Source organism: Schistocerca piceifrons, chromosome 3 (assembly GCF_021461385.2).
Source record: "Schistocerca piceifrons isolate TAMUIC-IGC-003096 chromosome 3, iqSchPice1.1, whole genome shotgun sequence".
Lineage (NCBI taxonomy): Eukaryota > Metazoa > Arthropoda > Insecta > Orthoptera > Acrididae > Schistocerca > Schistocerca piceifrons.
This window is the reverse complement of record NC_060140.1, coordinates 665,853,660-665,871,707: the sequence shown is the minus strand read 5'-3', so window position 1 is coordinate 665,871,707 and position 18,048 is coordinate 665,853,660. Positions and strand designations below refer to the sequence as shown.

Here is an 18,048-nt window from a genome sequence, read left to right as displayed (position 1 = left end):
AATGAGTTCGCATTGGGCTAAAGAGTTAATTACGGAACGACTCCAGTGATTTGGTCTCAGTTTGCGTATGACGTATTTTAACGTATCGCCGCAGGATAGACTTCCTACCATTACTAGCGTGGCATTTGATGAGTATTAACATCAAATTTTGGCGAGCATTCACTTTGAACATTAAATCGATAACGCTTACTGAACAGTTTCGTTATCTAGGGATAATAGGATCAGCGCAATAGACTCTGAACAGCTCAGATAGTACAATAGCTGATATGTGTGATCATTTGTCTGGAATTTTACGCTTTACCGCTTTCAGAATATAGTGAAAATCGTTATAGTAAACTGCATTTTCTATGAAGCCCAGACATCATCCTAAATCCTCAGAGTAATGAACTTCAGTAATCAATAACTTTTATTCTCCATCAGAGTGGGCACAGAGAACTCTAATTACAGGCATCACGTTTTTGCTAATCACTTTCTGGTTGCCAACATTGTAGTTAAGAGAGCCTGTGTTGAGAACGGCAATACAAAAGAAATATATAATAATTTAATATATTTTCCACCTGCCGCCCCACAGAGTCAATGACGAATACAACAAGGAAATAGGGTGCCCAGTCATACACGTACTCAATGTTTCGACCATTAACCCAGTCACCATCGACTGGAGTTGAGGTTTCATGAATAAAACCGCTTAGATTGCTACATAAAATGTTTTTATTTATTACGACATTTCGGCGTCTGTCATCATCAACATCAGGTATCAAAAATTTTGAACATGCGGAACAAGGTTCAGCGTCAAATTAAAATCTGTGACTAATGGGGCCGTTAACTAACCCCCGACAAGGCACAGATTTTAATTTGACGCTAAACCTTGTTACGCAAGTTCAGTTTTTTTTAATATTTAACAATGGCAGATGCTGAAACGTTCGTATAAATAAAAACATTTTATTTAGCGACGTAGACGGTTTTATCCATAAACTTTTCATGATGATCGCGGGCCCTTACCGGAAACTGTATGTTATTAATGAGCTGAGTTTGAAGGTCTTTCATGGACTCTTTACAGCGGTTTGCGTTCACCCCCTCCTCTCCCCCCCTCCACACACACACTTCTCTTTCTCTCTGACCCCACTGTCTAGTTCTCCCCCCCCCCCCTTTCCGTCCCAAACATGCGGGGGAAAAAAAAAATACATTCACAGGTTGGCAACGATCACAACTTACACGGAAAAAGAAACGAATCGGTTTGAGCACTGTGCTGAATGTGGAGCACGCGTAACTATGGTTTTATTTCTTTAAGAAGTTTTGTAAAGAGATATTTTAATTTGACACTGAACCTTGTTTCGCAGGTTTAGTGCAGCACGAGGAAAAGTCGCTTCAAAAAAGGCGAAAACTTGCCAAGAGTATATGTACAACCAAGTTTCTTTAGCCTAAACCTCCGCTAACAACGAATAAAAAAGCAGTGGTATGCAGAAAATACAAACTGCACGTCAGCTTAGCAAAGTAGTAGTGTTTGTAATCTATAAAAACCAAAATGAACAAATATTATGTATACTTATTTTCCGAATGATCACAGAACATTCTTTGAAAATAAGAGCGAAACGCATCTGGTATAAAATACTCTGTAATTATTTGCAGTAAGCTTAAGCAGGATAAATGAACTGACCATAAAGACGGTGTGAAAAAAAGTCAAACTGGCACGAAGTGTACTGCATGCTCTGACAGGCAAATGATTATCGTTTCCAAGGAACATCACAAAGTGCGGAGTAATCAGATATATATTCTGTATATCATTAAACGTTATGCAGAGGATTTCTCATTCAGATATAGCATTTTTTCTATGTCGTAGTTTGTAAGAAGCTTGTTTAAGACGAACAAACTCCACCAGAGCGTGTCGGAATCGACAGCAGCTGTATCGTGGCGTATCGAGACCAATTGCTAGTTCGGCGGTGCAGAATCCTACAGCCTCATCACATAGGTTGAGTCAGGCAATGGGTTTGCTTCATGTGGCACAGACAATTATCCACAAGCACAGTGAGACGACGGCTATTGCCCCCCCCCCCCCCCTCAGGCTGTCAGCACGGCGACCAATATTTCCGCTTCCATTGACACGGCTTAAGACCCTGGTGCTACCAAAGACAAAGGCGTGATGTTACATGCCACTGGCTACGCAACACAATCATCTCTGATTCGCATAGCATAGCCGGTAGTTTCTACATTTGCCATTACATTTACGACGTATTAACGACGGTGGCTTTGATATGTCTGTGACGTTTTCAACAAGATAGCGCAAGACCACTTTTTGGCTGTGTTGTCTTAAGACACTTCGATACGGAGGGTGTTCGACTCTCACCCTGTCCAGCACGTTCTCCTAACCTCTCAACCATTCAAAACATCTGGTCATGGTTCGCACGCCACCACTTGCTAGAGACTACAGTTGAGGTGGAGTTGAACCATCATGGAATGACGTACCCGTGTCTGCTATCCGAGCTCAGTTACACCCCATGTGCAGCCGGGTTGGAACCGTTGCTATTGCTATAGGTGACAACGTCTCTACTAAATTTCTCAGTCTGCATACCTCCAAAATCACTAGCAAATTTATTTGCTATTTATTCTGATTTAATGACCAACAGAGTATCTTGCAACCATATTAGCTAATGGCTCGGATGCTTAGTGGGTAAGCATCAGACAAACTGCTAACGCTCAAGGCACCTTCTTTATACCGTCTTTAGCAACAAGTTGTTGTTGGGAAGAAATTCAAGCTGCACCTGATAATTTGCTGCCTAAATCAGTTCAAACGTCTAAGGACGGCAAGGGCATTCCATCAGCATTAGGACCTCGCCTAATAAAGGCACCGTACTGTTCTAAACAACCCTCAAGTGGAGGGCAGCTTTCGTTTATAAACCAGAACACACACGATCTGGAAGGTGATAGTTGCTTCACCTTTCCTCCGCCTTCCTCGTCCCATTTAAATGTGTAGTTAGCTAGTTAAACAGTTTAAGCTTAACACTTTTACAGTATTAGTCTCTTTTAAAATTTTATTTTTTACTTTTATTTCCGAATTTGATCTTTTCTTTCCGCTTTTTAACTAAGAAGAATGGACAATAACTGGAAATGAAATCGAGTGTCCATCAAAAGAAAACGTAAATGCTAAGCTGTTACAAACTTCATGGTACGCAGGCAGGCTGAAAGTAGATCTTTATTCTGCGGCCGGTTTTGATCTCAGATCGGCACGGTGTTAGTACTTTCAAGTTTTCGATTGCATTAGAAATTCATTAAGTTTCGTATTCACTGTACCCTTTAAATACTATACTAAAGTTTTCAGGTTTATGCTTTAATTTACAATTCTACTTAATGAAGTTCTGACTCACTCGCAAAACAAAGTATTAGGATTGTGATGTCGACCTGAGATTGAACCGGTCGTGGAATAAATATATCTTTTCATATAGCCTGTGTGCCATGACGTTGATAAAATATTTATTGGATTCTCTCTCTCTCTCTCTCTCTCTCTCTCTCTCTCTCTCTCTCTCGTGTGGCGGCCCCCAGGCGGGCGTAAGTCTTTTCACATTACGCCATTTACGAGACTTATACGTCGGTGATGAAATAGTCACGAGGACAGCACACAGCCATCGAGAGGAGAAAATCTCCGACCCCGCCAGGAATCGAACTCAGGCCCTTCGGCTGGCATTCAACCATACTGACTCCGCAGTTAGCGAGGCGGACTATTCGATGAGGACTGTTGTACTCGTATATCGGCTGTAGGCCGACTGGGTGCGCTGCCAGTACGACGTCTTTGTCCTGCGGGTTGCTGGTCCTTAAACAGCAGGCGTCTACTTCGGAGACCAATTACTATTATCACAAGGGCATCGCGTATTATGGAAACAACGCTGTACGCAAACAGTCCGTTGATACACCGTCTATCACAGGAGCCACCAGAGAGCACGTGCATCAGGAAACAGGCGGCGCTACCATCGATGTAACAAATACCGTCCACACTTTGACACACACGTACCTCATCAGTCAGAACCCGCCGAGACCAGCTAGGATGCTCCAATGTACACCGGCCGTCTCCGCACAACTTCACGTTACTCCACGCGTCACGGCCCCCACCCACGCCACTCGGTGTGGGGCTTCCCTCACCATTAGTATTTAGCCAGGGAACTTTCTTTCTGTTATCCTCAAGTGATCACGACCGATCTTTCAGTTGTTATTGTGACTAACTCGTTTATGAACTTCTGCCGTGAATAAGGTGCTCTTTACTTCAACCTGCGAGTCATTATTACTACGGCGCGCATGTCCAAGAAAAGGATGTAACACCGATAATGGCCTCATAAATTTTTTTTATTTTGGAACGTTTTCCAAGATACGTACACCTCAGTAATTATTGACTTTCCTTTGGCCCCTTGCCTTTTACTCAAAATAATGAATATGGCAAGTTAACTGAAAGAAACTCTAGCTCTTAAGTGAGAGAAAAAGAGGAATGAAAACACGTTAAATTTTGTGAGTAAAATTACTTCTAGATTACTTACAAATATAGAAACGCTGATGATTGGAAAAGGAAAGACTAAGAAGTTTCCCAAGACGTAACAGGGTGTGAATAAATTAAAGGCTTGATAAACAAAAACCAACCACCTCCACCAAATGAGGAAACAGTACCTTGAAATACCGAGTTGATCCCTTTGAAAAGGAGATAACTGTTTTCATATGTCGCTTCTCTGTCTCTCCAGACTCTGTGACGGAACATTAAGCCTCACTCTTACACTCCACATTTCCCTTTTCACGTCATCGCATAGTAAGTGCTGAAGATGACACGTGTGCTGTGAAAGTAGCTTACCGTGCATGGCGTGGACGTGGAGCTGCAGCGCCTCCATGCTGGTGAAGCTGTCCTTGGTGCAGTAGATGCAGGCCAGCTTTGGCGCAGGGTGGAACGTGGGGCTCAGCAGCAGCATCGAGCCGTGCTGCGTCGCCACGTGGTTCTGCAACACGCGGGCCCCGGGTTCAAGGCGACGGTAAATAGGTTGATTGGTTACTTGGTTTGGAGGGGGAGGGAGACCAAACGATCTAAGGTGACAAAAACGAAGGTAGGAACATAATAAACAGCACAGTCAAATCAATGGGAAAGGAATACGGGCAACTAAAGAGGAAAAGGACTGTCGAGACGACAGGAAGAGGAAATAACAAGAGGGGGCGTGGAGGTGGGGACAGGTGAGAGCAGGGGGAACACCAAAGGCGCTACGCACGATGGGGCGCCAGTACCACCACCGGACCCATCCCGATCCCTACACCATACCACGATCTCGACTCAATGGGGACAACACCACGGGAAAAACTCAATAAAAGGGGGAAACAAAACGGGAGAAGGACCAAACAAAACGTAGTGAAACGGGAGCAAAACGTGGCCTGCGTGGAGGCAAATCGAAGGCCTCCCGAATCAACGCCAATGCTAATCGAGAGACCCCAGTTCCAGACGGAAATTCTGGTACTTAAATTTGGGAGGCAAACCAATTTTGCGACCGAGCGAGGTGGCGCAGTGGTTAGACACTGGACTCGCATTCGGGAGGACGACGGTTCAATCCCGCGTCCGGCCATCCTGATTTAGATTTTCCGTGATTTCCCTAAATCACTTCAGGCAAATGCCGGGATGGTTCCTCTGAAAGGGCACGGCCGACTTCCTTCCCCATCCTTCCGTAATCCGATGAGACCGATGACCACGCTGTCTGGTCTCCTTCCCCAACAACCAACCAACCAACCAATTTTGCGAAGAAAACTGAGGATTGGCGTAACTGTGCGTCTTCCGTTAACACCCGGGACAAGAAAAGTGGGAAGGCATATTCATTATGAATGACCAGAAGGTGGGGATAGCCCTTCACAATATGGATCACTGTCAGAGCAACTACAAAAGAGGGGGGGGGGGGGGGGGAAGGATCATTACGAAGTAAAAGACCATGTGTGAACCTGGTGTAGCCAGTATGAAGACGGCAGAGGATGGTAGATTCCAGCCCCCGCTCCCCCCCCCCCCCCCCCAAGGGTCGGCTCACAAATCACAACTGAGGAAAAAGAAGTCGTACATGAAGCCACAAACCGACCCCACTAGGGGGGATGGTCACGGAGAACGGGAGTGTAGGTAGCCAGGTGATCGGCGCCGCTGGCCAGAGTGGCCGAGCGGTTCTAGGCGCTACAGTCGAATCCTGCCTCGGACATGGATGTGTGTGAGGTTAGTTAGGTTTAAGTAGTTCTAAGTTCTAGGGGACTGATGACCTCAGAAGTTAAATCCCATAGTGCTCAGAGCCATTTGAACCATTTTGAACTCAATGGTGATGCCCTGTTCCAAGACGGCAGCGCCCCTGTCCACAAAGCTTGCATCGTCCAGCGCTGGACTTGTGGGCACGGGTGCTGTGTGCTGTGAAACTGGTGTAACGGTGCTACGCTGCTTTGGACCCATTTGTCTTTGTGAAGCTCTCAGTGGAAGTTTCCAGGGAACGAACTGGCGGTTTACTTTTTCCAAAGTAATTTATTCGAACGTAGATAGCTTGCCGGAGGCCACTGATAATTGGGATAGTGCCTACTTTAACCCTGTACTCGCGAGGCAAACAGGAGATGGTGTTTCTTACCATACATATAGCCTGATCAAATTTTTATTTGTGGGACAATATGTTCATAGTAAAAAAATCCACCACAGTTGTAAAATACTTTATTAACCGAAGTTTTGCACGTCAGAAGCCGCTGTAGACTACCACGGTTTCGCGGTCTTAGACTTATCATCAGATGTGTCTGAAATCTGAAATAAAACCTACTCCAGTAAACAATTAAATTTTCTAAAAATTTTCTAAAAAAAATGAAGACATATTTAGAAACTGAAAAACAGATAAAATGACTAAACAATAGCCTGCGTAGCAGTACTTCCTTAATTACTTCATGGAGTAGATTACATCTGTTGTTTTACCTCAAAGTTCAGCTACACCGGACGATGCGGTCAAGACCGCGAAATCGTGGTACTGTATATCGACTTGGGTTGTGCAAGATTTCGGGCAATAAAGTATTCTACAACAGTGGTGGATTTGTTTACTATGAATATACAGACTGAAGAACTCAGCCGTGTCTTTCTGTCAGTACGTGAAGGGTAATCTCAGAAACTACTGTAGGAATTTTGATACGGTTTTTACTATGATATAGACTGATTCACGAGGGGCGTTTGAGTACATAATTAGTTACCGCTAGGCCAGAAGTCGTCAGGCTGCAGATCGTTAGAGCTGTCCGCGGAAGACCGGGTGGGGGGCTAGTTAAGACTATAATACCGAGCAGCTAATCCGGTTCACTGCAAGCAGTTCCAGTTTCAGTTTCAGTTGCAGGTTGCCTACCTAACGCGTGCCAGGGCAACACAAATCAGGTTTTCAGTATTTCCTGTACTTATTGACCGAATTTAAAAATTTAACATGCTGTCATAATCTACTCATTAAGAGGCATGACCTTTTGTTAAAAATTTGACACAATAAAACAGAATCTGTGTATATGCCTTTAGGCAACGTAATTCACCGTGCGTGAATACAGACTTAGAGTCTCGACGAAATATTGAAGTGATTTTTGATATGTTTGTTTTGCGTGTTTTTACATTTTACCTTTTTTTTAAGAAATTGCTTTTTCTAGCGCTATATGATAAATCTGTATTGCTTTTTTGCTTTTACTACAACAGCCCTCCGTTTCACGTTACAAAGCGAATTTTAGATTAAAACCTGACTTAAGTGCTGACAGGTTTGATACGAATACTATTTACTTTTAAGTTACAGACAAAAGGATAAGTTTTCAGAACAAAAATGTTTCTGAGGTTATATACCCACACTCAGTGGATGGTCTCCGCTTCCCGTTTCTAGGGGAATCTGGTAAGACACTGGCTGCATACGCAAACACAGCGTTCGAAATGAGGTAACGTCAGATAGATATGCAACACACCTAACAGGTAATGCGGCTACAATTGAACTAACCAAACTATTAGGAAAACTACAGAAGTCTACCCTTACTTGTGAGAGTCTACAGTCGTCCATGGTAGTTTTACAATTTCACCCAGACTGTGTTCACCCAATATTTTAGAATGAAATCACTTAACGACTTCGAACAAACTTCAAGCATACCTTCAAATCTTTTAACTTTTTCTCACTTACTTCCTTAAAGTCAAACATGTAACATATTAATTCCAGAATGAGATTTTCACTCTGCAGCGGAGTGTGCGCTGATATGAAACTTCCTGGCAGATTAAAACGGTGTGCCCGACCGGAACTCGAACTCGGGACCCGAGTTCGAGTCTCGGTCGGGCACACAGTTTTAATCTGCCAGGAAGTTTCAACATATTAATTGATTTGTGAATTAATCAGAAATGTTCAAACGTGTGTGAAATCTTATGGGACTTAACTGCTAAGGTCATCAGTCCCTAAGCTCACACACTACTTAACCTAAATTATCCTAAGGACAAACACACACACCCATGCCCGAGGGAGGACTCGAACCTCCGTCGGGACCAGCCGCACAGTCCATGACTGCAGCGCCTGAGACCGCTCGGCTAATCCCGCGCGGCTAATCAGAAATCTGAAGCTATTTTGTACATGTGATTTCGATTCTCTAAAGAATCGAGGTTTTCAAGTTTATAAGAATTCACCATTTGAGGTACACCATGTTAGGAAGAACTCCGCTCACAGCTGGCAAAATTTTATCAGCTGTGAGCTTTCAACAGATGCAGTTGCCTGGAATATAAAATTTTTCTGATTTGAGAAACAGGCGCGAACGCTGCTGATCGTTCTGTTTCGTAAGTCGGGTAAAGCGATTTCTTGACCCTTGACCGCAGTAAGCTATCTGACTGAACACGTCATGTGTGACATAAATCATGAGCGGCTCATTGGGCATGGTAATATAACTCGCAACAATGAGCTATATGAAATATCTTTAATTCTTCTTTACCTGTCTATGGAAATGAATGCACCAGTAGAACATTTCCACACCTGTTGCAAATGTAATACAGGGAGAAAGAGAGAGAATTCTTTTGTGGGCGGTATAAAAGGTTTCCGAGTGTCCCTTTTAAACAGGCTTGCGAACGTTCCGGCGCCACCTCTTTTTTTTTCCTTTTTAAAAGAGCAAAATACGCTCCTGGGATGAAGAGCTGGCGTAATGGAAGACAGGCGGAGAAGAGAGAGAGGGGCGTAAGCGACGAGTCGTGCTAGCGCGGTCCGGCTCGTGTACGGCTGCGGCCGACACGGCTCTCGAAGCGCTAGTGATGGCGCGGACGCGGAAACCAAATTAGCGCTATGAAGACGTACGCGTGTCGCCAAATGGTGGCGCGCCGAATTAACTGGCGCGACACTGGTGTGCACTCCGGAACGCGCATAATCCGCTGGCGCCAAGACCCGGCTGTGGGCGCCCGGCCACTTGCTGCGGCGCGCCGGCCGCTCCGGGGCTTTCCGGGCCGCTCCCAGTGGGTGGGCAAAAATCTGGAATACTTCTCTCCATTGTGTCGAAACCTGCGACTACCGCATTAAATAAATTTTCCAGTTATTGTGCCATTATCGGTTTCAGCTACATTTCTCATCTTCAGATACGTTGATTACGCTATCCTTTGTTTGGAGCGCCGGCCTTGGTGGACGAGCGGTTCTGGCGCTTCAGTCTGGAACCGCACGACCACTACGGTCGCAGGTTCGAATCGTGCCTCGGGTATGGATGTGTCCGTAAGAGTTAGAGCCTGACGTGCATTCGCGTTGAAGACATCATTGCCCTTCGTCTTAATTATGCATGTGTGGTGTCCGTTCTTTCGGAAATGTCCGAAAGAACAGACACCACATTTGTTTGCCTGACCAGTGGTTTCGCCAACAATTAACGTCAAAGTGTTTTGTTTGCAGGCACAACCTTCGGAAACCACCTGTGGCCGAAACAGACAACCGGGCGCACGCAGACTACTGCACGGGACACTTGTTACTTAGTGTTGACAGTACGTGGAGGAAACATCTACCACATTCGCTAGAAGATACCGACCAAGCAACTCTGCTGATTAAGTACAGAGAAAGCGCTTTGTTTCCGAAGATCCTGCTCTCTAACACTTTAATCGCTACTAACTTCATGCGTCTTGCAACTAATTTGCTTCGTTTAGGAAGCAGCAGCTCCGCAAAACCTTTATAATACGATCATTTTACATATGAATTAGTTTTACTCTTCTGACATGTCGTTTCTGTAGAATAAGACCGGATGACTTGTCTACCGTGGCGGAAATTAATCATATACACAAGCGTTCCTCGAGATCAGTAATTAGTGAAAACCGATCAAAATCCGTGTAGTAGTTTCTTAGATTAGCCTAAACACACAGAAAGAAACGGCGACGGGGGACTTTATGACGCAAGAAAAAATTTAAATGAAACTTATACTGCGGTAACAAAACTTGTAGGATAGCGATTTGTCTGCATACCGATGGCGGTAATATCGCCTACGCAAGGTATAAATTGTCATTTGTACTCGAATGAGAAAAAGTGTCCGACGTGATTATGGCCGTACGACGGGGGTGAACAGACTTCGAACACGGAATTTTAGTTTGAGCTAGACGCATGGCGCATTCCATTTCGGAAAACGTTAGAGCACTGAATATTCCGAGATCCACAGTGTCAAGACTGTGCTGAGAATACCAAATTTCAGACATTACCTGTCACCACAGATAACGCAGTAACCGACAGACTTCACGTAACGACCGAGAGCAGCGGCGTTTGCGTAGAACTGTCAGTGCTAACAGATAAGCAACAATGTGTGAAATAACTAAGGAAATAAGTGTCGGATTTACGACGAAAGTATCCGTTACGACAGGGTGACGAAATTAGTCGTTAATGGGATATGGCAGCAGACGACCATCGCGTGTTCCTTTGCTAAGACTACGACATAGCCTGCGGGGTCTCTCCTGGGCTCATGACAATATAGGTTGAACCTTAGGCGACAAACACCATTGCCTGGTCAGATGAGTCACGATTACAGTTGGTATGAGCTGACGGTAGGGTTCGAAATCGGTGCAGACCTCACAAGCCATGGACACAAGTTGACAACAAGGCCCTGTGCTAGCTGGTGATGGTTCCATAATGATGTGAGCTGTGTTTAATGGAACGGACTGGGTCTTCTGGTCAAACTGAACCGATCATTCACTGGAAATGTTTGTGTTCGCCTACTTGGAGACCATTTGCAATCATTCTTGATCTTCATGTACCCAAACAATTATGGAATTTTTTTTTTGGACGACTATGCCCCACGTCACCGGGCCACAATCGTTAGCAGTTGGTTTGAACAACATTTTGGACAATTCGAACGAATCATTTGGCCGTCAGTATAGCACGACATGGATCCTGCTGAACACTTACGAGACATAATCGAGAGGTCAGTGTGTGCACAGAATCCTGCGTTGCTAACACTTTCGCAATTGTGCATAGAGGCAGCATGGTTCAATATTTCTGCAGTGGACTTCCACTGGCTTGTTCAGTTCATGCCATTTCGAGTTGCCGCATTACGCCAGGCAAAAGGAGGCCCGACATGATATTAGAAGGTACCGCATGACTTTTCACCTCATTGTAATCTGCTTACGAGCTACTATTTACGAAAATAATACTGTGGTGTAAGACACCCCTGTTTCTGGGGTGTCGCGGGTTGGGAGTAGGGTGGCAAATGCTGACATTTATACTTAGCTCTAGAACGCCTAGAGCAGTTTCTGTCACAAGACGTTTGCTATGAATATGACATTTCATAATCTCTGGAAAAATATAGAGACATACAGTTTACTTAAACAACCTTCATTCAGGGCTGGGTTGGGCAGCTGCATCAGAACTTTATTTAGAATCAGTGACGACGAGCGAAAATGTGTGCCGGGTCTCAAACACAGGATCTGCTGCTTACTAGGTACTTGCGTTAAGCACTGCGCGGCCCGGATACAGCGTTTATCGCAAATGTGCGGACTGTCTCGGTACGTCCCTCAGCCGATTCACATTCCCAACCAGCAGTCCCTGGACCGTGTGCCGGTCGGTGTGGCTGAGCGGTTGTAAGGACTTCAGTCTGGAACCACCCGACCGCTACGGTCGCAGGTTCGAATCCTGCCTCGGGCATGGATGTGTGTGATGTACTTAGGTTAGTTAGGTTTAAGTAGTTCTAAGTTCTAGGGGACTGATGACCTCAGATATTAAGTGCCATAGTGCTCAGAGCCTTTTGAACCTGACTGTGTCCTCCATGCTCGCTAATTTTTAGGTTCCCACAGTAGGTCGGACGTAATTGTGCATCCGGACTGAAGGTTGTGGATTCACAACCAATCCAGGCTAATTATTTTATGAATTTTTTTGTCTGCCCCATCGGACATGCCCGAAAGAACAGACACCACGCATTCGTATAAAACACTGTGTTGAAGCGTCACACAATCAGGTAACGAGAGGGCTCCTGTGAAGATCCCGCAGTGAAACTGAAATGACTAATATTAGCATCGTGTCTGAAGGTACTTTGGCTCGTTGTCAGATGGCCAAGCGTTGTCAGAAGTGATTGTGTTACACTCCTACTGGCCGGGTAGAGTTACGGGTGGGGATGGCGTTGTCGTTGGCGTAGGTGGTGATGTTCTGGATGTTTTGGGTTCGGGGTGGAGGTGCGAATTGGATGAGACAAAAATAAACATCGGTCCGATACCTTTCCACCAGCAGGTGGGCCTACGGGGAGCGTACCTGCAGCTCGTCGGGCCTGCGGAAGGAGTCCCCGCAGGAGAGGCAGCGAAAGCCCGAGGCGGCCGACAGCCCGGGGCTGGGCGTGTTGGGCCCGCTGCCGCTTCCGCTACCACTGCCGCTACCGCTGCCGCTGCCCGCAGAGGCGCTGCCCTCCTTCTTGTGGTTCTGCATGTGCGACGTCAGCGCCGCCGCCGTGTTGTAGCCGCGGTTGCACACCGTGCACTGGAACGGCTTCTGGTTGTCGTGCGTCTTCATGTGGATCTTGAGGTGGTCGCTGTACAAAAACAAGCCAAGTCGTCCTTAATATACAGTACTGGCCATTAAAATTGCTACACCAAGATAAAATTCAGATGCTAAACGGGTATTCATTGGACAAATATATTATACTAGAACTGGGATGTATTTACATTTTCACACAATTTTGGTGCATAGGTCCTGAGAAATCAGTACCCACAACCATCACCTGTAGCCGTAATAACGGCCTTATACGCCTGAGCATTGAGTCAAACAGTGCTTGGATGGCGTGTACAGGTACAGCTGTCCATGCAGCTTCAACACGATACCACAGTTCATCAAGAGTAGTGACTGGCGTATTGTGACGAGCCAGTTGCTCGGCCACCATTGACCAGACGTTTTCAGTTGGTGACAGATCTGAAGAATGTGCTGGCCAGGGCAGCAGTCGAACATTTTCTGTATTCAGAAAGGCCCGTACAGGACCTGCAACATGCGGTCGTGCATTATCCTGCTGAAATGTAGGGTTTCGCAGGAATCGAATCAAGGGTAGAGCCACGGGTCGTAACACATCTGAAATGTAACGTCCACTGTCCAAAGTGCCGCCAATGCCAACAAGAGGTGATCGAAACGTGTAACCAATGGCACCTCATACCATCACGCCGGGTGATACGCCAGTATGGCGATGACGAACACACACTTCCAACGTGCGTCCACCGCGATGTCGTCAAACACGGATGCGACCATCATGATGCTGTAAACAGAACATGGATTCATCCGAAAAAAATGACGTTTTGCCATTCGTGCACCCAGGTTCGTCGTTGAGTACACCATCGCAGGCGCTCCTGTCTGTGATGCAGCGTCAAGGGTAACCGCAGCCATGGTCTCCGAGCTGATAGTCCATGCTGCTGCAAACGTCGTCGAACTGTCCGTGCAGATGGTTGTTTTCTTGCAAACATCCCCATCTGTTGACTCAGGGATCGAGACGTGGCTGCACAATCCGTTACAGCAACGCGGATAACATGCCTGTCATCTCGACTGCCAGTGTTACGAGGCCGTTGGAATTCAGCACGGCGGTCCGTATTACTCTCCCCTAACCCACTGATAGTACAAGAATTAGTTAAGTAACAGAAAATGTACTGTCTTCAGTGCATTTGGTAGATAACTACAGTTAATCAGTTCCTGTCCTATTGACCCGTCATCAGAAGTCAAAATTGAGTGTAGTGGTACGAAATGTCGTGTCAAACCCTCATCAAGCACTCCTTATCATTTGATTTTGAGTGACCAAAACGAGTACTTGTTGACGTCTTGGATATTTACTTCTCATGATCAGCCTTTTAGTCGAAGGTGGTAAACTGTAATTACCTACCAGGTGCAATCATGGCAAAATTCGTTTGTTGATAACTTACATCCTTGCACTCTATTGTCTGACGCGACATTTTACTAAACAACACATTATTTAGGGAATCAATAAATTTTGTCACATCTCGAGTTCTAAACACCATCAGATGGTGATTATTTAATGAAAGCTGCAATAAAAAAAGTCATATAAAGACAGTCCTCACAAGTCTGTCAGTTATTCAAGCGATAGTAAAAATGTGGAAAAGTTGCCGCCCTACTTCTCTCATAAACAAGCGAATTGTATGGTCTAGAACTCTCAGAACCGCACCAAAATGTGCTTAGAGTATAAACTGCTCTTCACAAACAGTGCTATGAGCCGGTCGCGTGCAAAGTCGCCCGTCTTACAAGAAGATGCGTTTGAATGATCATCTTCTCTAGATCTAAGAGACAAACTTTGATAACTCTAAGAAACTAAATATCGTCATACCAGAATCACAAACAAACATATATCAATGTCGTGACTTATTTCTATATTTCGCTCTTCTTCAGATAATTACATTGTCTGAGCAAGAATCTGTGTCTACTAACCTGATAATGTTACAGAGCTATTCAGTCTTCAAAGTGCAGGTACGGAACTTCATTGAGAAGGTCAAATCAAAGATTAACAGAACAATATGCACAACTGAGTAAAGGCACTTTTCCACATTGCATATCATGTCTGCATTCAAGCAGTCCAATATCATACCGGACACTAATTACATTTTCAAACGAATATTTCGGTCTGTCAGTGTCACACCCTCGCCTTTGTAAAACATTTTATAAAACAGGCTTGTATTTCGGAGCAGAAGTAGACAGTACAGCAAGGAGTGTAGCTGATGATGAAATGACGCTCTGTAACTTTACTTTTGCTAAGCTGCACGTCGTCACTGTGCGGCTGATCCCGGCGGAGGTTCAAGTCCTCCCTCGGGCATGGGCGTGTGCGTTTGTCCTTAGGATAATTTAGGTTAAGTAGTGTGTAAGCTTAGGGACTGATGACGTTAGAAGTTAAGTCCCATAAGATTTTACACACACATTTTTTTGCACGTCGTCTCTAGCACTTTGTGACATTTTTCGGATTAATTCGCCTCATGGTACTGGTCTACACCCTTTACACGTAGACCGCAGCCGAAAACTCCAAAAGACGCACTCCTAGCGCAACTATACTACACCCACAACTAAAGTACTTTGTAGTACAGGTACAACACACCACCGTCAAATGGTCCTAGAAGACAACAACTGTGTTTTACATTAGAATGGCTCGTACCGCTGTTTCTGGTATGAGCGGCTTACATTTTAAATATTTTCGTGAGTTTCTTGGCGTTAGAGGTCACGCACATCCGTAGTTAGTGAGAACAAGAGTAAGAACATCGTTGTTACTTTATCAGTTTCAGTGTATACGCGGAATATTAATTCTCTGTCCAACTCATTTGACAGCAAATTGTTTGCTACTCATTGCACATATATCTTTTTAGCGATGTCACCATGTTTTATTTATTCTGTATCAAAGGCATGATGTGGTTCTTAAGGTTAATTACGTTAAATTTGTTATAACAAATCTGTGTTATTTGCGCGGTTCAAATTTTGTACATTTGTTTTTAACATACTTGCTTTAAATAGCCGATGTATTTTTGTCAATCCTTTGTAGGACACAACCGTCCGATTGTTCAGAATGGCTTAAGCACTATGGGACTTAACTTCTGATGCCATCAGTTCCCTGGACTTAGAAATACTTAAACCTACCTAACCTAAGGGCATCACACACCTGCATGCCCGAGACAGAATTCGAACCAACAACCGTAGCAGCAGCGCGGTTCCGGACTGAGGCGCCTAGATCCGATCGGCCACAGCGGCCGGCGTCCAATTATTATTTTGACTTTGGCTTACCAATAATTTGAGCCAAATTCTCTTCTGAAGACGACAGTTTAAACTGCCGAAACTGGTAAAGTGGGCCAAATAAATGTTTTCTTGTGCAACTGACGACTGACTTTATTTTTGTTGACATTCGTGAGTGATGCAAATGCCGGTAACAGAAAATGTGGTGCCGACGCCACAAAACCTGGGCTATGGAGCGATGGAAGAATGTCGTTTTGTCGGTTATGTCTTGCTGCACACTATTTGCAACTTCTGGCAGAGTTTCCGCCACAGGAGTGAAACATGGCTGAGGTTCGATGATAATATGGACAGTGGTTTTTCACGACTCTCGTAGTTACTCTGCAGTGTCGTATTACTGACAAGGGTTATGCGACCATTTTGGCTGATCGGGTCCATCCAATGGTAGAATGTTTGTTCCCCAATGGTGATGGCCGGCCAGGGTGGTCGAGCGGTTCTAGGCGCTTCAGTCTGGAACCGCGCGACCGCTATGGTCACAGGTACGAATCCTGCCTCGGGCATGGATGTGTGTGATGTCCTTAGGTTAGTTATGATGAAGTAGTTCTAAGTTGTAGGGGACTGATGACCTCAGAAGTTAAATCCCATAGTGCTCCGAGCCATTTGAACCATTTTGAACTCAATGGTGATGCCCTGTTCCAAGACGGCAGCGCCCCTGTCCACAAAGCTCGCATCGTCCGTGAGCACGAGGATGAATTGCTGCATTTCCCCTGGCCACCTCAGTATTATTGAGCCCTTGTGGGCTACTTTGGAGAGAAGAGTAAGTGATCGCCATCCACCTCCATCATCGTTACCTGAACTAGCTACTATTCTGTAGGAAGAAACTCGTGGAGGGCCTGTATTAATACATTCCCAGAAGACTGGAAGTTGTTTTCATAACCAACCGGTTTGCTACACAGTATTAGGCATGATAATGTGTTGTGTTGTGTTTTCGGTGTTTCCTTATTTTGATCCAACCCCTGTATCTGCCACCACCCGGTAGCACACTGACATACAGGACACTGTAACTACATGAGCTGAGGTCGTTAAACGGTGCGAGAGTTCGATTCAGCGAGGCGAGCTAGACTCATCAAATGATGCGAATAGGTTAGCGGAGAGAGGAGGACACGCCGTAGGTGGGCGACGAGGCCCCGTTCGCGCAGAGCAGTAGGTCGCGGGCCACAGTGCGGCTTCCTGCGGCGCCGCCACCCGAGCGTGCGCCCGCGGACAGAACAAAAGGCGCACCAGAACTAAGTGCGCGCTTCCTCCGGCCGGCGTGATGCGCAGCTTCCTCCTTGGCACGCTCCCGCACATGGAAGGCCGTGGCACGCCTCGCAAGGCGCTCGCCCCAAGTGGCAACGTGTGTCTGTGCGAGAGAGTCGCCGTCGTGCTTACATCGGCGTGTCACCCGAGCAGAGGGTAAGGATCCAGAATGAGATTTTCACTCTGCAGCGGAGTATCCGCTGATATGAAACTTGCTGGCAGATTAAAACTGTGTGCCGGACTGAGACTCGAACTCGGGACCTTTGCCTTTCGCGGTCATGTGCTCTACCAACTGAGCTACCCAAGCGCGACTAACGCCCCGTCCTCACAGCTTTGCTTCCCCCAGTACCCATTTCCTACCTTCCAAACTGGCGGAAGTAAAGCTGTGAGGACGGGGCGTGAGTCGTGCTTGGCTAGCACAGTTGGTAGAGCACTTGCCCGCGAAAGGAAAAGGTCCCGAGTGTGGACGTCCTTAGGATAGTTAGGTTTAAGTAGTTCTAAGTTCTAGGGGACTGATGACCTCAGCGGTTAAGCCCCATAGTGCTCAGAACCATTTCTGAACCAAACCTGTTGCAAAATACAGGAAAGTGATAACGACTGTTAACCTTCGTGCTAA

At 45.7% G+C, this 18,048-nt stretch overlaps 1 protein-coding gene across 1 annotated transcript in view; it reads right to left on the bottom strand.

The window, feature by feature from the left end:
• Window positions 1-18,048, bottom strand: part of LOC124788952 (zinc finger protein 423 homolog) — a 278,658-nt gene that overhangs the window by 45,595 nt on the left and 215,015 nt on the right. Inside the window, exons 4-5 of the mRNA XM_047256240.1 lie at window positions 12,693-12,966; window positions 4,823-4,964 (exon numbers count right to left, since the gene is read on the bottom strand). Coding sequence (XP_047112196.1) covers window positions 4,823-4,964; window positions 12,693-12,966 — 416 coding nt within the window. The remainder of the gene's footprint in view (window positions 1-4,822; window positions 4,965-12,692; window positions 12,967-18,048) is intronic.